The sequence below is a fragment of the Carlito syrichta genome, unplaced genomic scaffold, assembly GCF_000164805.1.
Source record: "Carlito syrichta isolate Samal-C Ts95f unplaced genomic scaffold, Tarsius_syrichta-2.0.1 Scaffold302045, whole genome shotgun sequence".
NCBI classification, from domain to species: domain Eukaryota; kingdom Metazoa; phylum Chordata; class Mammalia; order Primates; family Tarsiidae; genus Carlito; species Carlito syrichta.
In genome coordinates, this window is record NW_007246141.1 from 57,383 (window position 1) to 83,590 (window position 26,208).

Here is a 26,208-nt window from a genome sequence, read left to right on the forward strand (position 1 = left end):
CGCCGGCCCCGGCCCCGCCCCTTACGGCCCCAATGCGCTCGCGCACGCGCAGTTTCCTGCAGACCCGGAAGCGGATCCCGCCAGTTGCCGGGCAATGTCTGGTGAGTGAGTCCCGTCTTTTTGGTTCAAACCTGGCGCTCTGCGGCTCCCGGGTCCCCGTGCTCCACTACCGGGTTTCGGGGGTCGCCCTGTAGGTTAAAGCCCCAGAGCCTGCTCGTCTCTCTCGCGGCGTGGTCCTGAGACGTTCCGAGTCCTGTCGCTCCGAGCGGGCCCGGAGGTCTGCGTCCATTTCGTATTAAAATCGTTCGGAAGTGGGGACCGGGGGACGGCTCGACCTTTTTGCCTTCGTTCCGTGTAGACACTGCCCAATTCCCTGTCTATGTCCACCACGTCGGGGAAACGCCTCCCTCCGAGGGTGGGCACACACACACCCCTCGGCCCCCCCAGGGAAAGGAGAGGGGTACAGATGGGAGACAAAACGGAGCCATCTGCGCAGTTCGAGCTCGGTTACATCGTTATCTGGAAAAAGAACTGCAGGGCGTCGCAGCAAAGGATGCTGCTGAGTGAGGCCGAACGTGGAGGAAGGGAGAGAAAATGAGCAGACACCGAGAGAGGGAAACGCAGAAAGGGAAAGGAACGAGAACATGAAAAATTAAAGGAAAGAAACCAGGAGGGAAAAAGACATTTACGGGGGGGGGAATAAATAAATAAAACAGTGGTGGAGAAAGGGGGTGGGGACCCAAATCCAGGGGAGGGCCGAACTGGTTGGATATGGAACATTAAATTATGAAATACTGATGTGTGACTCTATCGTGTAATTCACTTAAAATGTGTTAAATTGTTTAAATTCTGCAGAAGAGAATGAGGATTGCAAAGCCAGGTGGGGCTTCTGTATTTTCTAATTATTGCACCAAAACGCTGTACCGTGTGCAGCCCCTATTCAGCCAGAGGATTAACTGAATTAGTTAATTCCAGATCACCCTCTTCCCTTTCTTTCACCTTGGGAGAGAAGAATGCAAGAAATGACTCCACATAGTGCTGTTGAACGGGTCATTAACAATGTTCCCTCCGTGGTTTTTCTTTTGGAGAAACTTGCCCGTGATGGGTCTTTCTGCCACGAACCTTCCTTTTTCCCTCTCTTCTTCTCGCTAATAAACTCTGCTTTAAAATTTCAATATATAGTTTCCACTTCCTTTTTTGTTTTTAATGGCTTATGTCATTCTTTTCTAAATTTGACATACACTCAAATTGCTGTAAATTTAATTCCAGAATTTATTGAATTTTAAAACAATTTTCAAATTTTCTCCCTTGAATGCAATGTTCAGTTATGAGATTTAAATACTTTCTACTCTTCCTCTATTATTGGAACTGTTTTTGGATGTCTGATAACTGATTTTACAGTGTTTTGCTGTAAGGATGTTGGCAATCTTCCAACACTCAAAGCCTAGCTTAACCAGTTAGTTTTATATAGTTGACGCTTGAGCAACACAGGTTTCAGCTGGGTGGGTTGGCTTATACAGAAATTTTTTTCAGTCTTTGTCACCCCTGAGACAGCAAGACTAACCCTTTCTCTTCCTCCTCCTCCTTCTCCTCAGCCTACTCAACGTGAAGACAGCAAGGATGATGACCTTTATGATGATCTTCTACTTCATAAGTAGTGAATATATTTTCTCTCTTCCTTATGATTTTCTTAATAACATTTTCTTTAGCTTATTATGTCAGAGTACATATGTGATACATATAGCATACAAAATATGTGTTAGTCAACTGTTTATGTTATTGTTAAGTCTACAGTAGGCTACTGTAGTTAAGTTTTGGCAGAGTCAAAAGTTATACATGGATTTTCGACTGCATGAGGGGATCCGCACCCTTAACCCTGGCATTGTTCAAGGGTCAGCTGTATTCAGTTTCTTTTTTCCTTTATGTGATCTAGTAATTGGCCAACTCTGAGCTAAAGTCACCAACCACATAGATGTTCCCCTAAGTACTTTCTGTATACAACATTGAAAGATGGGCTTAATCGATGTGGAATTTTGTTCCAATACAACTCATAATGAAGAGATTGCTCAGAGCTAATCTCCACAGCTGATCTCCTTTTGTGTTTTCCAGTAGTAATAATCATTTGTAATTTCATGTTTTTAACATATTTTTCTGGAAAAGAGGAATTAAATGTTTGGGATTGGTGAAACCCATGAAATAGAAACTTCTCCTATTTGGGAGTACCAAAGGTAATCTGAAATAAGAACAGACCCTTCCCACTACTCCGTCCAGGTCACCATTTTAGAATCCAGTTTCAAGTGAATTCTGCTCACTCAACACAGACCTCTCCAGGGACACTTGGTTAAATGACTCCCCTCTCTGAGCCTCAGCATGCCTACCAGAGGTTCTGAATCTGGACAAATGGGATTTCAGAAACGATTTTCAAAATATGTCTTTGCATGTGGCAGTTTTTGAGAGAGGGTACCCAGTTAGAATCTCAAAGGACTCTCAGTCCTCCAGAAATGATTTAAATTTTTTTTTAAAAAAGCCACTAGAAAAGAGGCATAGACTCAGAGGCAAGAGAGATGCTTCTGTCTCAGCTCTCTACCTCTGCATCAGGAGTATTAAGTGTGATTGTATTGTTTTCTTTTATGGCATTAAACCCTTTTATGGTCTGCCCTGATTGTAGCAAGGAGCTCTTGAGTTATGGTCTTCTTCAGAGTTGTTCCAAATGAGAGAAGGGACAGGCTTTCATATCCTGCATTGACCAGTCATTGGATGCTGGCTACCCAGGGAACGGCCATGAACTTGGATAAAGGGTTCTCTTTGACTGATTACCGGAAGGACAAAGGACAATGCAATTGAAGCAGAATATGGGAGTTTCACTAGAAGGAGAGGGTTCTTTTGAAGAAATAAGTAAAAGAACTCACTGTTCAGTCTCTATATAGGAGTTTATTGTCCCTGAATTCCTTCTTTTGCAATGAGCAACTAAGGACCATCTTTTCCCCATATTAAGATTCTCCCAAAGCCAGGCTCAGCCTGTAATCCCGCGCCTTTGGGAGGCTGAGGTGAGTGGATTGCCTGAGCCCACGGGTTCAAGACCCGCCTGGGCAGTGAGACCTCATCTCTACAATAAATTAAAAAATCAGCCGGGCGTGGTAGCGCGCGTCTGTAATTCTGGCTACAGGGAAGGCTGAGGCGGAGGGATCTCTGGAGCCCAGCAGGTCGAGGCTATGGTAGCCAGGAGCGGCCACTGCACTCCAGTCTGGGCGACAGAGTGAGACTCCAACTCAAAAAAAAAAAAAAAAAGATTCTCCCCATATGTGTAGTTATGGCAGAGGAAGGAGGTACGCTGATTCTAAGCATTAAACAACCTATTATTGACACACAGACTAATCTGACCTGAGAAAGAAGCCCAGAAGAAAAGGGAAGAAAGAAAGCAGGGAATGGCTCTCTCTCAGGTAAAAGTCATATTCTTGGTTGATTGTTCTGTCCTCTCCTTCTAGAAATGCCATTTTTTGAACTGGCTAAATCTCTGACTGAAGTATCCTGCCTAACATGAATATGCACACACAGGGCCTTCCCTCAATTCCATTTCCACATAGATTCCATCTCCTGTGGCCCAGCAACATAGAACTTGGGAAGAGCCTCCATTTAGAGGATTATTCAGGGAAGAGTTTTATGATGAGACATGGATTGGAGATAGGAAGTGGGGTTTATGGTGTCAATGAGGTTGGGCAGTAGTGACTGTTTAGAGACCCCCTCTAGACGCCCTTACAGCTCTGTACAAATCAGGATTAAAGAAACTGCATGTGTAAGTGATTTGTTAATGTACACAAATACCTGAAAAACTATGAAAAAGAAGACTGATCAGAAGCCAGTTGGATCATGAGGGGTTTCTTGCTCTTGGAAGATTCTTCAAGCAATCACTATGTCAACTGATACAGATGTTTCCCTTTCTTCTTATGATGAAGATCAGGGATGCAAACTTATTCGAAAAGCTAAAGAGGCACCATTTGTCCCCACTGGAATGGCAGGTTTTGCAGCAATTGTTGCATATGGATTATACAAATTGAAGAACAGGGGAAATACCAAACTGTCTCTTCACCTGATCCACATGCAAGTGACAGCCCAAGGCTTTATTGTAGGAGCAATGACTGTTGGTATGGGCTATTCCATGTATCGAGAATTCTGGGCAACACCTAAACCTTAGAAGAAGAGATGCTATTTTGGTCTTGTTGAAGGAGCTCGCTGTAATTAGACATATCATTATTGGGGTTACATGTTTAGGTTGAAAATAAATTATTTGAATGGTCTCAGACAGTTACATGGTATTTTGAATATTGGCCTGCAAGAAAGGAACTAGGTTATTGGGGAGTAAAATTAACACAAAAGAAACATAACTTAAATGCACTTAATGGTATTAAAATGTCCACTTCCTTAAACTGTTAGGATGAAATTAGTTCTAAAGAAGACTGCCAGCCAACCCTGAAGTACTCCTAGTTGCTGCAGGATATCTCATGCTTTGGATGTTATATATATATCCCAGCTAATTTAACTTTCTGCTTGTCTTGTGGACTGGTTGACTCTTTTAGATCTTTTTCAAAAAAGTGTGTAGCATATAACTTTATAAAGCTCACTCAACTGAAAGTGTATGTGTGTGTTTAAAGCAAACCTAAACAGCTGACAACAAAGCTGCATCGTAGTAGTATTTATTTCAGAATCACAATTGTAAACATGAGAATTACTTAATTATGGATTCCAGGTTAGCTCTTATACAATTGCAGAATTATATTTTTGCTGCTGTTATATTAAAATAATTTTTAAATGTTATCTTGAAATAGAAATATATATTTTAAGTGCTAACGCAAAGATAAATTAAGAATACTTAAAAAAAAAAAAAAGAAGACTGATGAAGGAAACCTGCTTTGCCTGATCATATGATCTATTTGAAGCTAAACAATTGAATCAGTGTGTTTCTGGCTCCAAAATATTAATAGTGGAGAGGCCAAGCACAGTGACTCGTGCCTGTAATCCCAGCACTTTGAGTAGCAGAGACAAGAGGATTGTCTGAGCCCAGGGTTCAAGACCACCTTGGGCAATTTAGCGAGACCTCCTCTCTACAATAAATTAAAAAAATTAACCCAGCGTGGTGGCCTATGCCTGTAGTTCCAGCTACTTGGGAGGCTGAAGGAGAAGGATTACCTGAGCCCAGCAGGTAGAAACTGCAGCAACTGTAAGCACGCCACTGTACTCCAGCCTCAGTGAAAACGAGACTCTAACTCAAAAAAAAAAAAAAAATTGGGAATAGAATGGGAAATTCAGAAATAGACATTAGGGATAGAGAGTCTTTTTTTTCCCATAATTGGTTTTAAAATATGGAATAAATTGTCTGACTGCAGGAGGTTCTTTAAATTATTCACAGCATATCCATCCCACAAAGATCCTGCTGCTCATTTAGGAACTCTCATGCAACAGGTGTTTAAATAAGAATTGTTGTAGTTTGGCCAGGTACAGTGGCCCATGCCTATAATCCCAGCACTTTGAGAGGTGGAGGTAAGAAGATTACCTGAGCCCAGGGGTTGAGACCAGCCTGAGCAGCATGGCAAGACCTTGTCTCTGCAATAAGGAGTTCGAGACCAGCCTAAGCAACATGATGAGACCTCATCTCTGCAATGAATGAATGAATGAATGAATGAATGAATAAGTGAATGGGGTATGAACCTATAGTTCTGGCTACTTGGAAGGCAAAGTCGGAAGGATCACCTGAGCCCAGCAGGTCAAGGCTATGGTGGCCATGAGCACTCCACTGTACTCCAGCCTGGGCAACAGAGTGAGACTTCAACTCAAAAAAAGAAAAAATATTATAATTTAGCTAAGACATAGGAGCAGAACTTTCTGTCATCGGAAAGGCTAGAGCCAAAATCTGATTGCACTATTTGTTAAATATTATATTTCTTTTGTATTAAATCATGCAGTGATTTAGCTTAGGGACTAAGAAGTAAAACATCATGTTGCCCATCTTCACTCTCACTCACTGTCTTCATCAGGAACTACTTACTGTTCATTCTCTTCAGTACAAGTCACATAACAATGCATTTGTAAACCTTAATGTAATTTTAGAGAATATTTAGTGAATATTTTGTTGTGATATTTTATTCTGCAATTTTTTTTTTTTTTTTGAATTGGAGTCTCACTCTGTCACCCAGGCTGGAGTGCAGTGGCATGCTCATGGCGACAGCAGCCTTGACCTGCTGGGCTCAAGACAATCCTTCCACTTCAGCCTTCCAAGTAGCTGGAACCACAGGCATATACCACCATGTCCAGCTAATTTTTTGGTCTGTTGTAGCGATGAGGTCTCACCATGTTGCTCAGCCTGGTCTCAAACTCCTGGGCTCAGGTAATCCTCTTGCCTCAGCCTCCCAAAGTGCTGAGATTACAGACATGAACTGCCACTCCTGATACATTCTGCAAATTTAAATATTTGTATACCATATGTCTTTGTATGTTTTTCATGTTAGTAAACACAGAGATAGCTTGAGCTTTTAGTTTCTTATTGAAGCATTCTCTTAATGAAGACATAGAGGTCTTTAATTTTCGCTGTTCTAAAGAATGTCACATTGACTTTCTCTCAGCAGGCCAAATTGAAACATCTGAAGAAATCTGAAGATTTCTCCCCGCTGGGCAAATTGAAACATGATTACTGGTTTAATGATGTTTCTGAGGAAGCACAGACATTGCACTTACTAAAAAATACTTTAAATAGCTATCTTATACCTGTTCAGAGAACTAAAGGAAACTGAACAAAGATTTAAAGGAAAGTAAAACAATGCTTCAACAAATAGAGAATATCAATAAAGAGATTAAAATTATTTTTTAAAGGTGAAATAGAAAATTTGAAGCTGTAAAGTATAACTGGAATGAAAATTTTACTATAAAGGTTCAACAGCCGATTGACAGAATAAAGAATCAGCAAGCTTCAATATAGGTTAATTGAAATTATCTAGTCTCACCAGAAGGGGGTAAAGTGAAGAAAAATTTAAAAGTGACTGAGAAATCTTTGGGATACCATCAAGCGTATGAATGTATGCATAATAGGAACCTCCAGAGGAAAAGAGAGTAAAAGGCAGAAGAATATTTGGTTTGGGTTTTTTGTTTTTTTTTTTAATTTAGGTCTCACTCTCACCCAGGCTGGAGTGCAGTGGCACAATCACAGCTCACTGCAGCCGCAATCTCCTGGGCTCAGGCAATCCTTCCACCTCAGCCTCCCAAGTAGCTGGAACTACACGTGTGTACATTATCACACCCACCAAATTTTCTTATTTTTTATAGAGGCAGGTTCACTATGTTGCCTAGGCTGGTCTTAAACTCCTGACCTCAAGCAATCTTCCTGCTTTGGCCCCCCAAAGTGCTGGGGCTCTAGGTGTGAACCACCATACCCAGCTCAGAAAGAAATTGATATTTATAGAAATATTAATATTTGCATTTGTAGAAAATGATAATGAACATGAATTTATACACCCATGAAACTCAATAAACTCCAATTATGGTAAACTTACAGAGATCTACAGCAAGATATAAAATCAAACTGTGGAAAACCAAGAAAACCAAGAAAGTAGCAAATCAGAAATGACTTATGTCCAGGGATCCTCAGTAGGATAAACAGTTGATTTTCCATCAGAAACTGTTGAGGCCAGAAATTAGTGGGATGACATTCAAAGTTTGAAAGGAAAAAAGAAAAATCCACCAGGAATTCACTATCAGACAAACTATCTTTCAAAATTGATGACAAAATTAAGAAATTCCCAGATAATCAAGAGCTGAGAGAGTTTGCAATAAAGGTCTCACACTACATAAAATACTAAAGATAGTCCTTCAGGCTAAAATGAAAGGATACTAGCAGAACCTCAAAACTATAAGGACACATAAGGAGCACTAATAAAATTACCCACATAGGTAAATATAAAAGACAATTGTTTTTATTTTAACTACTATATTTCTCCTATATGGTTGAAAAGAAATGTGTAAAACAATAATTATAAATCTGTTATTGACTATAAAATATATAAAGAGGTAATTATTGGAACTGTCATACAAAGTAAGCCCAACAGCTATATAGGAACAGGATTGGTTATGAAATTCAAGTTAAATTAGCATAAATTGAAGCCTAAATATTATCAAGCTTAAGATGTAAATTTTAACGTCCAGGGTAACTACTAAGAAAATGACTAAAAAACAGAAAAGGAAATAAGAAGAGATCTGAAACTATATACATACACAAGCACACACACAAAGAAGGAAGTAAGGGAGGAATTACAAAACAAAGATAATAAGACGTGTAAAACAAGTAGCAAAATGACAGAAGTAATTCTTCCTTTATCAATAGTTACTTTAAATGTAAATGGATTAAACTCTCCATTAAAAGTCAAAGTTTGTAAGAATGGATAATTTTTTTAAGATAGACATAACTCCACTGTATGCCGTCTACAAAAGGCTCACTTTTGATCCTAAGGCATAGAAAGGTTGAAAGTGAAAGGATGTAAAAAGATGTTCCACACAAATAATAAAGAAACTTAGCTGGGTAGCTATACAAATACCAGCCACCATAGGCTATAAATCAAAAATTGTTACCAGAGATGAAAAACAGTATAGATTAAAAGGTTTAATCCATGTAACAGCTATTTTTTTAAAAAGGTATGTAACAACAGAGCACCAAAGTTTTTGGAGCAAAAATTGCCAGGAGACAGTTCTACTATAATAGACTTCAATACTCTCTTTTTAATAATAGATAGAACAACCAGACAAGATTAATAAGGAAACAAAGGACTTGAGCAACATTGTAAACCAACGACACCCAACAAACACATAAAGAAAAGTGCATTCAACAAAAGCAGAATGCACATTTTTCTTAAATGCACCTGGGACAGTCTCTAGGACAGACCATATGTTAGGCCACAGAACAAGTTGCGGTAGCCTTTAAAAAGAACCCAAACTATGTTCCCAGACCACAATGAAATAACACTAGAAATCACTAACAAGGAAAACTGGAAAACTCACAAGCACATGAAAATTAGACAGCATACTCTTATCTTTTTTAAACCACCGTATTGAGGTATGCTTGACATACAAAAGGCTGTAAATAGTAAATGTACACAATTTGATGAGTTTAGAGATAAGTATAGACCCCTAAAACCACCACTACAATCTGTGTCATAAATGTACCTATTGGGCTCACTTTGGCAGCTCATATACTAAATTTGGAATGATACAGAGAAGATTAGCAAGGATGACACAAATTTATGAAGCGTTCCTTAGTTTCAATATATGTGTATATATCCTCAAAACATTTATTCCAGCCCTCTTAATTTATTATTACTTATTTTTATGATAAGAATACTTATAATAACTAGCCTCTTAGCACATTTTTAGCTCTACAGTAGATCTCTAGGACTTACTCATCCTGCATAACTGAAACTTTTCTTACTACCCCACCATTTTCCCCCCCTCCAGCACCTGGCAGCCCTACTCTGTTTCTATGAGTTTGACTATTTAAGTTTCTTCATATAACTGTGGTATTTGTTGTTCTCTGTATGGTGATTCCACTTACATAGTATACTCTAGTTTCATCCAGGTTGTTGCAAAAGGCAGATTTCCCTTCTTTATAAACCTGAATAATATTTCTTTGTATGTAAATGCCACATTTTCTTTATCCATTCATCCCTCAATAGACATTTAGGTTTCCATGACTTGGCCATTGAGAATAATATTGCAATGTGCTATAACCAGTGATTACCAAAGGAAAAACAAAGAATAATGCCATAGTGAACATGGGAGTGCATACATCTCTTTGAGATCCAGATTTTAATTCTTTGGGTATACACTCAGAAGTGGGATTACTGGATATATGGTAGTTTTGTTTCCAATTTTTGAGGAACTTCCATACTGTTTCCCATAGTGGCTGCACCAATTTACATTCTGACCTACATTGTACAAGGGTTTCCTTTTCTCCCCATTCTCCCACCACTTTTCCTTTTTAATTTTTTTTTATAATAGCTGTCCTAACAGGCATGAGGTGATACTGTGTTGTTGCTTTGTATTTCCTTGTTAATTAGTGATGTTGGGCACCTTTTCATGTACTTGTTGGCCATATGTTTTCTTCAGAGAAATGTCTGCTCAGGTTCTTGGCCCATTTTTTGATTGGGTTCTTAGTTGTTTTGCTAATGCATTGTAGGAGTTCTTTATATATTTTAGATTTTAGCCCCTTCTCAAATATATAGTTTAAAGATATTTTCTTTCATCCCATAGGATGCCATTTCACTTTGTTGACCGTTTCCTTTGCTATGCACAACTTTTCTCGTTTGATGTAGTCCCGGTCTATTTCTGCTTTTCTTGCTTGTGCTTTTGGTGTCACATCCAAGAAATCATTGCCAAGAGCAATGTCAAGAAACTTTTCCCCTATGCTTTCTTCTAGGAGCTTTATAGTTTCAGGTCTTTTAATCAATTTTGAGTTTGATTTTTATGTATAGTATATACTATAATGTATAGCTTTATATATAGTAAAGGAATTCTTTTGCATTAGACTTATAGATTTCCCAGCACCATTTGTTGAAGAGAGTATCCTTTCTCTATTACATATTCTGGACATACTTGTAGAAGATCAGGTGACTATGTGTATGGATTTATTTCTGGACTCTATTCTAGTCTTTTATTGTATGTCTATTTTATGCCAATACTATACTATTTTGATTACTGTAACTTTGTAATATATTGGAAATCAGAAAGTATGACACCTCCAGCTTTGATATTCTTGCTCAAAATTGCTTTGGCTACTCAAGGCCTTGTAGTTCTACGATATAATTATACTTCTGTTTTTGATTTGGATACTACTACTTTTTTAATCCCTAATTGTTCTGCCTAGAAATTTCTCTACTATATTGAATAGAAATGTCAAGAGTGGGCATCATCACCTTGTTCCAAATTTTGGAGGACAAGCTTTCAGTTTTTCACCATTTAGTATTATGTTAGCTTTTATTATATTGAGGGACGTTCCTTCTATACTTGCTTTATTGAGAGTTTTTATCATGAAAGGTTGAATTTTGTCAAATGCTTTTTCTGCTTCTACTGAGATGATCATATGATTTTTTATTTTTTATCCTGTTAATGTAGTGTATCACATTAATTGGTTTGCATATGTTGAACCATCCTTCCATCCCAGAGATAAATCTCCCATGGTTACTGTGTATAATCTTTTTCATGTGCTGCTTGATTTGGTTTGCTAATATTTTGTTGAGCATTTTTACATTCATATTCATCAGGAATGTTGCCTATAGTTGTTTTCGTCTGATTTTAGAATCAGAGTGATACTGGCCTCATAAAATTAGTTTGGGAATGTTTCCTCTTTTATTTTTGGAAGAGTTTAAAATGAGTTGGTATTAATTTTTCTTTAAACGTTTGGTAGATGTCAGTGAAGTCATTTGTTCCTGGGATTATATTTTGTTGGCAGGTTTATTATTACTGATTCAGTCTCTGTCTTTGTTATTGTTCTATTCATACCTCTGTTTCTTCTTGATTCAGTCTTAGTAGATTGTATGTTTCTACCAGTTTATCCATTTCTTCTAGTTTGTCCAATTTGTTGGCATATGTAATGGTTCATAATAGTCTTTTATGATCCTCTTTATTTCTTACACATGTTTTAATGTTTCCTCTTTAATTTCTCACTTTATCTATTTGGATATTAGTCCAGTAAATGGTTTGTTGGTTTCATTTATCTTTTTGAAAAAAGAAAACCATTTCATCAGTTTTTGTTTTCTATTCTCTGTTTTATTCATTTTTTTTCTCTAATATTTATTATATCTTCTTGTAACTTTGGGTTCTAGTTCCTTAAGTTATAAAGTTAGATTGTTTATTTGAGATCTTTCACTTAGGCATTTATTACTATGAGCTTTTCTTGTACTGCTGCTTTCCCTGCATCTCGTAAGCTTTGGTATGTTGAGTTTTTATTTTTCCTTACCTGAAGATATTTTCTAATTTCCCTTTTGATTTCTTTTTCCAATGGTTGTTCAAGAGTGTTTTGTTTAATTTCTGTGTATTTGCAAGTTTTCTCATTTTCCTTTTGTTGTTGATTTCTAGTTTCATTCCACTGTGGTTGGAAAAGATACTTGGAATGAATATAGTCTTTTAAAATTGTTAAGAATTATTCTGTGGCCTATTGTGTGATCTATTCTAAAAAAATGAGCTCTGCACTTATATTCTGTTGCTGTTGAATGGAATGTTCTGTGTCTGTTAGGTATATTTGGCATATAATGGTGTTCAAGTCTGCTGTTTCCTTGTAGATTTTCTGTCTGTGTGATCTACCCATTATTTAAAATGGGGTATTGGCTGGGCACAGCGGCTCACACTTGTAATCCCAGCACTTTGGAAGGCCAAGATGAGAGAATAACTTGAAGTGAAGAGTTTGGGACCAGCCTGAGCAACATAGCGAGATTCTGAGGTAGAAGGATTGCTTCTGCCCAGGAGGAGATTGCAGTGGACCATGATCACGACACTGCACTCTAGCCTGGATGACAGAGTAAGACCCCCAACTCAAAAAAAAAAAAAACATATTAGTCTGGCTTGGGGTTGTGTGCCTGTAGTCCCAGGTACTCGGAGCTGAGGTGGAAGCATCACCTGAGCCCAGAAGGTCAAGGCGGTAGTGAGCCATGATCACACCACTGCACTCCAGCTTAAGCGACAGTGAAACCTTATCTTTATTTTAAAAAGAAAAAAAGGAAAGAAGGGAGGGAGGGAGAGAGGAAGGGGAACAAATGAGGGAAGGAGGAGAGTACTGAGTCTTCCACTATTATACTTTATTGCTGCCTATTTCTCCCTTCATATCCGCCAGTATTTGCTTTATGTATTTAGGTGCTCTAATGTTGGGAGCATATATATTTTTAATTATGTCTTCCTGTTGAATTGACCCTTTTATTATTATGTAATGATCTTATTTGTTTCTTGTGACACTTTGATTTAAAGTCTATTTGGTCTGATGTATATAGCCATATAGCCACCACTACTCTTTTCATTATCATTAGCTTGAAATACCTTTCCATTTCTTGACTGTTGGGCAATATGTGTCTGTCTTAGTCCATTTGTGCTGTTGTAACAGATACAAATGCTTCTCAATTTGTGATAGGGTTATATCATTTGAAAATTCTCTCTTCATTTTTGGCTTTTGACTACTTAATTATAATGTGTCTCTCTGTACACCACTTTACAGTCAACCTGTTTTTTGAGGTCTTTTCTGCTTCATGAATCTGAATATTCATGTTCCTCCCAGAATTGAGAATTTTTCAGCCATTGTTTTAAAAGTAAGCTTGTATCCCTTTCTTTCTCTTTCTTCCTTTGTGATTTATATAGTGAACATTTTGTTTCACTTGATGGTGTCCTATAATTTCCATATGCTTTCTTCCTTTTTTTTTATTAATATTCTTTTTTTTCTTTTCGTTCCTCTAACTAGGTAATTTTAAATAACTTGCCTTCAGGTTTATTGACTCTTTCTTCCATTTGTTCAAGTTGGCTATTGAAGCTCTCTATTGAATTTTTCAGTTCAGTCATTGTATTCATCAGTCCTAGAATTATTATGTTTTATTCTTTTGATAGTTTCTATCTCTGTTGAACTCAATTTGTTCATGGATTTTTCCTGATTACACTTAGTGATCTCTTTTAGACAACTGAGCTTTTTAAAGATGATTATATTGAATTATTCGTCAGGCAGTTCATGGATCTTTTCTTTTGGGTCAGTTATTACAGCTTTATTTTCTTCTTTTAGTTGTGTTATGTCTCTGTCTTTTCCTTTGGAATCCTTGTAGTTGTGTATTGGTATCTGCTTATTTTAAGAAGCTGTCACCTTTTTCAGTCTTAACAGATTGTCTTTGGTTGGGAAAGCACTTTACCAGTCAGCTCAGCCAGAGATTCTGGACAGACCTGTTCACATAGCTTGCAGACAGGCTGGCTGACGGCATCTGCAGTGAACCTGCTGCTGGATCCACGGGTTGATAGGACTGCTGCCAGGTTCCATGGGCAGGCAGGCCTGATGCCTGAGGATTCAGGTGTGCCAGCAGGCCTGTGACCAAGGGCCACTGGCTGCCTGTTGAGATCTGCATGTTGTTGAGGGCCTCCACCCCTTTTCTTTCTCTACCCCCATGCAATCTATCCATGCCAGCTCCTTCAGTGTTCTGAGTGAGGTGCAAAAGAAGTGGGCCTCTCAGATGTTACTCAAAAGAGCTTTGACAGTCAGATACTCACTTTTCTTTCTCTCCTTTTCCTCACAGGAGAACTTGTTAGCCAAGGGGACCTCTTAGTGCAGCAGTGTGCTGGTGTGGAGGATGGGGAATGTGGGAAAAGAGAAACTTTTCTTACCCTTTTCAATGTGTGTGGGGTTTTTTGGGTTTTTTTGTTTGTTTGTTTTTTCCTTGTTCCACCAGGGGTTGTGACCACTCACCAGTATCTGAAGCTCCTTTAAAGGTGTTTTTGCCAATGGATGGTCACTAAAGCAGTTTTTCTGTAGGGTAACAAGTAGGACCTGCTATTCTGTCATTTTGCTGATGTCACTCCTTTAAATGACACAGTCTTAAATAACTAGCAGATCAACAAAGAAAATACAAGAAAGTGTTACAAAATTTTTGATGCAAATAAAAATGAATATGCAACAATCCGAAACATATGGGATGTAGCAAAAGCAGTGATAAGAAGGAATTTTTAAGTGTAAACAGATACGTTTTAAAAAAAGAAGAAAGATATCAACTCAATAACCTAACATTATGCCTTAAAGAACTAGGAAAAGGTAAACTAAACCAAGTTAGCTGAGGGAAAGATAGAAAGATTAAGTACCAATAAATGAAAGAGAATTAAAAAATAGAAAAATCAGTGGAACAAAAAGTTTGTTCTTAGAAAGGTCAACTAAGTTAATCCTTTAGCTAGACTAATAAAAGAAGAGAGAAGACTCAAATAATCAGAAATGAAAAGCTGGAATGTTACTAAAACCTTATAGAAATAAAAACTATTTTAAGGGATTATTAGGAATAATTCTACACCAACAAATTGGATAACCTAGATGCAATGAGCAATTTCCTACAAACACATATGAAAACTACCTCGGAGGCTCAGCCTGTAATCCCGCACTTTGGGAGGGTGAGTGAATTGCCTGAGCCCACGGGTTCAAGACCCACCTGGATAACTTGGCGAGACCTCATCTCTACAATAAATCAAAACTTAGCCGGGAGTGGTAACGCGCACCTGTAGTTCCAGCTACTTGGAAGGCTGAGACCGAAGGAGCGCCGGAGCCCAGCAGGTCGAGGCTACAGTGGCCAGGAGTGTGCCACTGCACTCCAGTCTGGGCGACAGAGTGAGACTCCAACTCAAAAAAAAATAAAATAAAATAAAATAAAATAAAACTGCCTCAAGAATCAGTAGAAAATTGGAACCAACTTATAACATGTAAAGAAATTGAGTTGGTTATCAAAAAACCAACCAAATAAGCCCAAGGGGCGGGGACGGGGGGCAAATGAGCTTAGGACCAGTTGGCTTCAGTGTTGAATTCAACAAAACATTTAAAGAATTAGCCAGTTCTCCAACTGTTCTTAAAAATAGAAGAGTCTGTTCTTAAAAATAGAAGAGTAGGAAGTACTCCTTAACTTATTCTAGGAGGAAAGAAATAAACACATGATAAAGCCAAAAAATCACAAATAAAACAGTAATATACTTTATAAATATAGATGCAAAAATCCTCAAAAAGTTACTAGAAAACCAAAATCTACATCATACTATTAAAATTAGACTCCATTACCAAGTGGGATTTATTCTAGGAAATGCAAAGTAGTTCAACGTAAGACAATAACTGAAAAATACAACATATGTAAAATGAAAAAGTAAAAACATGATCATCTCAATGCAGAAAAAAAACATTGAATAAATTTCAACACTCTTTCATGATTAAAAAAAAAAATTCTCAGTATAAAAAGGGAATTTCCCCAATACAAAAAAGCACATATATAAAAACCCACAACTAACATCGTACTCAGTGATGAAGGACTGAAAACTCCCCTAATATCAGGAACAAGATGATGACATCCCTTTTGCCACTACATTTTGACATTATACTGGAAGTTCTAGTGACAGAAATCAGATCAAAAAGGCCGTAAGATATTTGAAAACCAGTAAAACTATCTTGATATAGGACAGTCTATTTAGAAATACCTAAAGAGGCCAGGCTCGGTGGCTCAGCTTGTAATTCCAGCGCTTTGGGAGGCCAAGGTGAGTGGATTGCCTGAGCCCGTGGGTTCGAGACCCACCTGGGCAACTTGGTGAGACCTCATCTCTACAATAAATCAAAAACAAATTAACTGGGTGTGGTAGCATGCGTCTGTAGTTCCAGCTACTTGGAAGGCTGAGGCGGAAGGATCGCCGGAGCCCAGCAGGTCAAGGCTGCAGTGGCCGGGAGCAGCCACTGCACTCCAGTCTGGGTGACAGAGTGAGACTCCAACTCAAAAAAAAAAAAGGAAAAAAAAGAATACCTAAAGAATCCTAAAAAAATTAGAGGTAATAAATTTAAAGTTATAGAATACAGTATCAACACTGAAAATCGGTTGTGTTTCTGTACACGGACAATGAAATAAAAAGGGAAATTAAGCATAGAAAAGATAAAGTAGGAGTACATTTAACCAAGGAAATGAAAGGTATCACAAAGTAAGGAGCATTGCTGGAAGAAATTTTTAAAAGCCTAACTAAATGTCAACAAATCTCGTGTTTGTGGATTAAAAGACTATTAAGATGTTAGCAGTTCCCAAAGTCATGTAAAGATTCAGTGCCAACTCTTTCAAAATCCTACAGATTCTTTTTGCACAAATGGCATAGGCAGTCCTAAAATTCAAACTGAATTTGTAAGGGCCCCAAAAAGCAAATATCAATCTTGAAAAAGAACAAAGTTCTAGGACTTACAATTCCTGACATTAAAACCTACATTACATTACCATGAACCTAGAGAAATCAAAATTGCAGTTTTGATGTAAGGATAGACATACAGATACATGGGATAGAACTGAGAGTTCAAAAATTAGACCATACACATCTGTGGTCAGTTTATTTTCTACAAGGGTGCCAAAAACATTCAATGAGAAAAAAATAGTCACCAAAAATGGGGGAGGACCCTAGGACAACTGGATATCCACAAAAAGAGAATAAAATTGGATCTTTACCTCCTGCCATATAAATAAATTCAAAATGAATCAAAGACCTGAATGTAAGAGCTAAAATTATAAAACTCTTAGATGAAAACATTGGGATAAATCTTCATGACCTTGAATTTGGCAGTGGATATTTATATATAACACTAAAAGCAAAAGAGAAAAAGACAAAACAGATATACTTTCATCAAAATTTAAAACTTCAGTACATTGAAGTATACAATCACAAAAGTAAAAACACAGTTTACCAAATGGGAAGAGTTATTTGCAAATCACATATCTGGTATCCAGAATATATGAAGAGCACCTACAACTGACAACCAAAATACAAATAACCTAATTTTTACATGGTCAAATGGCTTTAATAAACATTTCTCCATAGAAGATATGCAAATGACCAACAAGCACATGAGAAGTTGTTCAGTGAAATGAATCATTAGTGAAAGGGAAAGTCAAAACCACAATGAGACACCATTTCATGCCACTTGAATAGCTATAGTAAAACAGAAAAGCGTTGGTAAAGATGTGGAAAAATTGGAATCATGTTATATTACTAGTAAAATGATACAGTCAATGTGGAAAACAATTTCGAAGATCCTCAAAAAGTTAAACCATATGGCCCAGCAATTCCCCTCTTGGGCATATACCCAAAAGAATTGAAAATGGTTATGCAAACAGATTCTTGTATACAGATGTTCATAGCAACATCACATACAATAGCCAATACGTAGAAACAACCCAAATGTCCATCAATAGATGAATAAATAAATGAGTAAAATGTGGTATAACTGGACAGTGGAATATTATTCGGCCACAAAAAGGAATATAGTACTGATATAGTTTGAGTATTTGTCTTCTCAAATCTCATGTTAAAATTTGATCCCCAGTGTTGGAGACGGGGCCTAGTAGGAGGTGTTTGGGTTATGGGGGCAATCCCTCATGAATCTTTAGATACCCAGCCTTGGGTATTCCTATAGAACAATGCACGCACACTAAGTGCTGATACATGCTACATCATCAAAACATTATTCTGAGCCGGCTCGATGGCTCAGCCTGTAATCCCGCGCCTTTGGGAGGCTGAGGTGAGTGGATTGCCTGAGCCCGCGGGTTCGAGACCCGCCTGGGCAGCAAGACCTCATCTCTACAATAACTCAAAAAATCAGCCGGGCATGGTAGTGCATGCCTGTAATTCCAGCTACTTGGAAGGCTGAGGCAGAAGGATCGCCGGAGCCCAGCAGGTCGAGGCTGCAATGGCCGGGAGCGGCCACTGCACTCCAGTCTGGGCGACAGAGTGAGACTCCAACTCAAAAAAAAAAAAAAACAAACATTATTCTAACTGAAAGAAGCCAGACACAAAAGGTCGCATATTTTATGACTCCATTTATATGAAACGTCCAGAAGAGATAAATCCACGGAAACAGAAAGCGGTTTAATAGTTGCCAGGAACTGTTAAGAAGGAGGAACAGAGAGTGACTGCTTCATGGGCACAGAGTTTCCATTGGAATTTATTAAAATGTATTTGAGGCCAGGCGGGGTGACTCAAGCCTGTAATCCCAGCACTTTGGGAGGCCAGGGTGAGCAGACTGCCTGAGTCCGCAGGTTCGGGAACAGCCTGGGCAACTTGGTGAGACCTCATCTCTACAATAAATCAAAATTAGCTGGGTGTGGTAGCATGTACCTATGGTTCCAGCTACTTGGAAGGCTGAGGCTGAAGAATTGCTAGAGCCCAGCAGTTCTACCCTGGGGTGGCCATGAGCGTGCCACTACACTCCAGCCTGGGCGACAGAGTGAGACACCAACTCAAAAAAAAAAAAAAGAACTGGTTTGGCCAGAGTAGGTATTCTGACTCATCCATGTGATATAAGTAAGTTCAATATCCCTAATTTTTTTTTAACTGAGGTGAAATTCACATAACATAAAAGTAGCCCCACCCCTAGAACTACAGACACGTGCTACCGCGCCTGGCTAATTTTTGTTATTTATTATAGAGATGTCTCACCAAGTTGCCCAGGCTGTTCTCAAACCCATGGGCTCAGGTAATTTCCTCACCTCAGCCTCCCAAAGTGCTGGGATTACAGGCGTGAGCCACCGCGCCTGGCCCCAAGTCCATTCTTATACCTCTCTCCTGTCCTGTCATAAGACCTGTTCCCATGTTCACTTGGTAAAATGTGCTTTCATTTCAGGGACTGTTTACATTCAAGGATGTGGCCATTGAATTCTCTCAGGAGGAGTGGGACTGCCTGGACCTCACTCAGAGGGCCTTGTACAGGGACGTGATGTTGGAGAACTACAGGAACCTGCTCTCCCTGGGGGAGGATAACTTCCCACCAGAAATCGGTAACTGCCCTTGTGTATCTTGCCATTTCCCTTGTGAGTCTCTTGGGAGATTCAAGGGAATATACCTCTTTCCTGTCTGAATTTCTAACCCTTTTCTAAAGGGAAAGATTGAGCCTGCTTTGAATGGAAGGGCCTCATGATGTGGCATATGAACTTGACACTTCCCCTTTTTTCAGAAGTTCTGCATGTTTCAAGTTTGATTAGTGGTGGTAAACACCACCACTAAAACACCAGTAATCATAAAACCTTATGACAGACTTTTAAAAATATCTGGCTTCGTGGTTTTACGCCTGTGCTTTTGGTTCAGTAGCTCTTAGAAGAGAGCTAGATGTCTGCATGTTTTAAATAACCCCTAAACATTCAGAAGGAGGCAGTCAGTTGAGTAACTTGTAAAATCATTTTCTGGATCCATCTGTAATGACCTCTCTTCTTAGCTGAAGAAAGAACTAGAAATGTATTCTGGAAAGACACAGGGTATCATGTTCCTTTTTTCTCTATAAGTTGAAATATCTCCTGAGCCAAATATTTTCTTCATTTTTTGGAGCAAGGGAAAGAGTCCTAGACAGTAGAGGGTGAAATGAAAATAAGGGAAATCCCCAGATAGGTGGGAGCAGGAACACAAGAGCTCAGATGGGTGTTTGGAAGACTCCTCAAATGGGAAGATCTGCGGGAGAACAAAAATCTCTTTCTTATGAACTCTCAAAGGAAACACCCCTGCATGCACACACACACATTTTGTTATTCAAATGCATAAAGGTTTAAACTCCCACTCTCCCATGATGTTCCAATTCATATAGACACAAAGGCAGATGCTTTATTATCACCTGCAACACTGTTTGGCCCCTCCAACCATTTTGGTCCCTTGGCTTTGAGAGGGACCAAGATGTTTTGCATTTATTGACTTTCTCTTTGTATATTTGATTTCATCTGAGGCTTGGTTCTCAGTCCATACAGATCAGAGCTGACATCTTTGTAGTTCGGGCCCAAAACTCATTCAGTGTCTATTCACATTTCATATATATGTAAGAACCTTTCAGGAAAACGAGGAATGGTGGCCCCCCAAAAATGTCTCTAGTGCTCCGTGAAATGTCATGGACTTTGTCAAGCCTTCTCTACCTGTTCAGGCACCTTGGGCATTTATTCAGTTCTACTTTGTCACATGTATGTAAAGGGCTTCAAAGAGGGTGGGTCTTTGAGATTGTTACTTAGCTATAATATAAAGACTCTTTAGAGAGATACTCTTTTTGATTCCCATTCCAAAATGGGAATATGTCTCAGTCTTTTAGACTCTCACCCTGTAGTCTTGTGGGCAGAGCCCTTTTCAAGAACCCTGCGAAAATTCACCCTTTTTTAAAAATTTTATTTAAAAAATATGGGGTACAATTCAGGATTAGGTACATAAGTGTTCATCACACGGGTGAAGTCTGGGCCTCCCTTTGGTCCCCACTTTGCCTGGTTTGAGATCAGGTACCCTTATTGATGTTTTGTGCCCACCCCCTTCCCTCTCCTGGCAGTATCCTGCTACTACCAATCCTTTTCTTATAGTATTATGATAAATGTTCAGGGTCTGCTTATGAATGAGAACATGTGGTACTCAGTTCTTTGTTTCTGTGTTAGATCACTGAGTGTGATAGACTCTGAATCCATCCAAGTTGCTGCAAAGTCCATCATTTTGTCTTTTTTATGCCTGCATAATATTCCACCATGTATATGTACCACTTTTTTTTTATCCAGTCCAGTTTCAATGGGCAGCACGGTTGGTTCCATATTTTTGCTATTGTGAATAGTGCTGCAATAAACATGCATGTGCAGGTATCTTTTTTGTAGAATAATTTGAGTTCTTCTGGGTATTAATATATCCCCAGAAGGAAGATTGCTGGGTCATATGAAAGGTTGATGTTTAGATCTTTTAGAAATCGCTGCACTGTTTTCCACAGAGGTTGTACTAATTTTCACTCCCAACATTAATGTAGAAGAGTTTTCTTTTCCCACATCCTTTCCAGCATCTTTTGTTTTTTGAGTTGTTAATAATGGCCATCCTGACTGACGTTAGGGAGTATCTCAGTGTGGTTTTGATTTGCATTTTTTGATGATTAGTGAGGCTGAACACTTTTTCATGTATCTATTGACTACTCCTATGTCTTCTTTTGAGAAGTATCTATTCATATCTTTTGCCTACTTTTTAATAGGGCTGTTTGGTTTTTTTCCTCTTGGCATGTTTGAGTTTCTTGTAGATTCTGGAAGTTAGTCCTTTGTTGGATTTACAGTTAGCAAATATTTTTTCCCATCCTATGAGCTGACTCCCCACTCTTTTGATGGTTTCTTTTGTTTTGCAGAAGCTTTTCAGTTTAATGAGATCCCACTCGTCTATCTTACCTCTTATGGCATGGGCTTCTGGGGTTTTGATCAGGAATTGGTTGCCTATTCCAATTTCTGTAAGGGTATCTCCTACATGTTCTAAGATTCTTATAGTTTAAGGTTTTACGTTTAGGACTTTGATCCATTTAGAGTTGATTTTTGTGTATGGTGATAGGTAGGGTTCCTGTTTCAATCTTCTGCGTGTGGTCAGCCAGTTTTCCCAGCACCTTTTACTGAATAGGTTCTCCTCTCCCCAGTGGTTGTTGTTGGAAGCTTTGTGGAGATGAGTTGGTTGAGAAACTGAGGTTTTGCTTCTGGAATCTCTATCCTATTTCATTGTTCTACATGTTTGTTCTTGTACCAGTACCAGACAGTTTTGATTATTGTAGCCTTATAAAAAGTTTAAAGTCCACTTTGTTTCTTTTGCTGAGGATTGTTTTGGCTATTCATGATCATGTATGTTTCCATATGAATTTCTGTATTTTCGTTTCCAGGTCTGAGAGGAATGATGTTGGTGATTTGATGGGTATTGCGTTGAATCTGTAGGTTGCCATGGGTAGAATGGACATCTTAACAATGTTGATTCTTCCAATCCATGAGCATGGACTACTTTTTTACCCTGTTATTTTACTCCCTATCTTTTTTTTTCCCCCTTCCTCTGGCTTTCTGCCCTGTTGAGGAACATATAAAGTGCTTGGTTTTCCTGATTTCATATTCTTCCAAGATTTTGTCTCAGAAACTTTGCTTTTGAAATATACACTCATAGGGTCTGAAATTTAGTCCTCTTTTTCTGCTGTGATAACCCACCTTCAGGTGGTGAACAACATCTGGCAGACTTACTTAGTGACAGACAATTCTTGAAAGAAATCACTGATTAAAATCTGTTACAGTATCATCCTGCTATACACCAAAGTGCCTCTTGAAGCTACTGAGTAGAATAGCCAGCATATCCCAGGATACTGGCAAAGTACCAAGAAAAGTCTGAGTGATAAGTTGCCTTCAATCTTTCGGAATTTTGTGGAGTTGACAGTGCCTCTCCCAAGAGCAGCATGACCGTGTTGATCAGATACATAATGACCATCCCCTGGAGCCAGCAAAAAAGGTATAGGAATTTATCCTAGGGAGAACATTGTCCAAGTTCCCAACCTAGTATCTGCAAGAATGTTGCCTAAACTGTAGTTCATGCCACACTGTTCATCCATGTATGTGCTGCTGTACATTTGACTTCAACAAATGCAATTTTGATTCTCCTGTTGAGGAAGCTTATAAAGTTGAATAATGCCTACATTTTTTAAATCTACTGTAATTTTGTTTGGTTTAAGCCACTGATAGTTTCTTTCATCTTACAAATGTCATTGCTACTGCCATAAATGAAGTTGTATATTTAATCATTAGTTAATATTTTTTTGATTCTCTTGGTGTTTTTGTTTTATATCTAAAATGTGTGGGGTGTGGAATGAAGGAGTGAATATTGTTTTATATATTTTAGCAGAAGATTTCATTCTTAAGTGATTATGTCTGAACATTAGTTTCCCCAAGACATGTATAACCTCCAGAATTTTGTTAAAAGATAATATTGGGTGTTCCTTTTACTTCTGTTTCCCATAGCATAATACCAACTATTAGCATGTACTTTTTAAAATAAACTTTCTTTTTTTTAAGCAATTTTACATTCGCAGTAAAATCAAGTAGAAGGTACAGAGATTTTCCATATATCCTCTGCCTCATGCACACATGCACAGCCTCCCCCTTAATCAACGTACCTCACCATGGTTTTGCATTTGTTACAACTGATAAACCTGAATTGACGCAACACATCACCCAAAATCCATAATTTACATTAAGGTTCATTCTATATATATCTTATGGGTTTGGACATAGTCATATATCCTCCATAATTGTATCATACAGAATAATTGCACTGCCCTAAAAAATCCTCTGACCTCAACCTATTCATCTCTCCCTTCCCCCAACACCTGGCAACCACTCATCTTCTGACTGTCTCCATAGTTTGCCTTTTCCAGAATGTCCTATCACTGGACTCACAGTATGTAGGCTTTTCAGATTGACTTCTTTTACTTAGTTGTATGTGTTTAAGTTTCTTCTGTGTCTTATAGCTTGATAGCTCATTTCTTTTTACAAGGGGGACCCCCAAAAAACTGGAATTTATTTATGAAAAAGTGTGTATTTATTCTTGCGTGTTTAAACTTCAGTCACCTTTAAAGTACTCTCCATTTGATGCAACACACCTATTGAGATGCTTTTTCCACTGCTCAAAACCATTTTTCAACTCATCAATTTTGATGCTTTTCAATTCTTCTGCCATTTTTTGTTTCACCTCTTCCACTTTGGCAAATGTTTTCCTTTGATGACTTTTTTCATCGAGGAAAAAAAATCACTTGGGGTGAGATCAAGTGAATAGAGAGGGTGGGAGCATGGCACTCATGCCTTTTTTGGTTAAAAAAAAACTGCTGAATGTTCAGTGCAATGCAGGCAGGTGCACTTTTAAATTACCCATCATGAAATGAGCAAACACATTGAAAGGATCTCCCAAAAAAATTCCCTGAAGCTGAACTCAGCCTCTCACAACAAAAGCTGGTACACAGATGCCAATTCGTTCCTAGAACACTTACCTAGTAGAGGAAGCCAGTACTACATGAGGCCTCCCCTCCAGAAGTTAATTAATTCCAGTTTTTGTAGGGGGTTCCTCCTCATGTATACTGGGGGTGCCAACAATTGTATACACATTTTAAGAGATGTTATCTATGTATTACTCTTCAAAACTGAATTTAATTACGGTAGTAATGTGCAATTGCAGAAGTCAAACGTGATTTGTATTCATCTTTTGTTATTGGTATGTCTGGAGTATTACAGTTTTTTCCTTTCTTAAAATGTATATACATTTTTTGGCACCCTCTGCATTATATATAATATAAGTGTATTTGATATTATATATTAATATAATAATCATTAGTGTACTGATATATTATTTATTAATACATTATAATTGCATGTTATAATCATTCTGTTTCTAGGCATATACCCTTATATACCATCAATAATATATATGTGGGTATATAATGATATATAGATATATACCTAGAAATGGAATTTGTGAGATATTTAATTTGATAAATCTGAGAGCAAACACTGGAATAGATCTAAACCTGCATTCATCCCACACCATCACACTCCCTCCCTTTTAAATTTCTTATACTTTTTCTCCATGCCCATAATATAGTTCCCACAGACTGGGTCAGTTTTAAGGCACTTGCTAAATCAACTCCTCTCTTTTTCCATGGTCAGGTTTTAATTGCCTTAGTACAGTCGTATCCCCATAGATTTGCAAGCACAAGCTCTAATCCTGTATTGCTTTCATTCTTTCCCTTCTAAATGCCAGCCCAAGCCTTTCCTCCAATTTTTCATTGATCCAGATGGTCTATACAGGTAGCTCCTAGTATATTAATTTTGAACACCCCAGCAACCCAGTTTTCACAAGGCCTGTCCCTCCCTGTGCTGCACACACTGTGGCAAGAAAGATGCTACTCCTACCCATGTCTGCAGCAACATGGGCAGGACACAATGACTCAAATGCTGTTATCTGGGAGTGGTAGCACTGTCACAGTATGAGGAACCCAGCTCAGGTCCTGTATCTCCCTTACAATATTTCTTCTTAAGCTTCTGGCATTTGCTGTAATCTGCACTGCCTGGGTGGGCAGTAGTGCTGCTTATTATGACCATGGCATCTTAGCCTGCACACCAAGGTTCAAATTCTGCTCTTGAATTTGCTTTCTCTGTGAGTTAGGGATAGGTAACCTCTTGGGCCCCTTGTTTCTATATGAAAATTTGTGATCATTTACCTCAAGAATATTTCAATAAGTTAATGATATTAGAGGGCTTAGTACACTGGCACAGCATCTAGAGTGGACTGAAAAACTACCTTTATTAATAAGATATGTCAGCTTTCTTTCATGTTTCTTACAAGATTGACCTTTGCCTGTATTTTATCTTATATGTTTTCTTTGTGTACTTCTTTCCTATGTCAACATTTTCTCTGACTCTAGATAATAAGTTTTCAAAATGTATAGCTTTTGTTATATATATTTTTGACCATAGGACTAAAGAATTAGATGATACTTCATAGCTAGGGAGTTGCTGTAGGTACTGGCTGTTGTATAACTGCAAGCATGAAATTATGATTTCAGACTGCCTTCTCTAATTCTTAATCTTTTTTATTTTCTTTTTTTCAAGTCAGAGTCTCACTTTGTTGCCCAGGCTGGAGTGCACACTCACGGCCACCACAGCCTCAACCCGC

The 26,208-nt window shown here is 38.3% G+C and overlaps 1 protein-coding gene and 1 pseudogene across 5 annotated transcripts in view; both read left to right on the forward strand.

Annotated features, from left to right (window-relative positions):
• Positions 1-33: 33 nt before the first annotated feature.
• ZNF677 (zinc finger protein 677) overlaps positions 34-26,208 on the forward strand; it is a 29,281-nt gene continuing 3,106 nt past the window's right edge. The window contains exons 1-4 of one of the 4 annotated variants that reach the window (XM_008055951.2): positions 34-101; positions 1,596-1,657; positions 3,371-3,440; positions 19,382-19,535. In XM_008055951.2, coding sequence (XP_008054142.2) covers positions 3,426-3,440; positions 19,382-19,535 — 169 coding nt within the window. In that variant the 5' untranslated portion in view covers positions 34-101; positions 1,596-1,657; positions 3,371-3,425. The remainder of the gene's footprint in view (positions 102-1,595; positions 1,658-3,370; positions 3,441-19,381; positions 19,536-26,208) is intronic. The other 3 variants (XM_021711315.1, XM_021711316.1, XM_021711317.1) reach the window with 3 other exon arrangements.
• On the forward strand, positions 526-4,278 carry LOC103258262 (annotated as a pseudogene). Its single transcript, XR_504170.2, has 2 exons — positions 526-540; positions 3,893-4,278. The product of XR_504170.2 is annotated as an HIG1 domain family member 1A, mitochondrial pseudogene (transcript).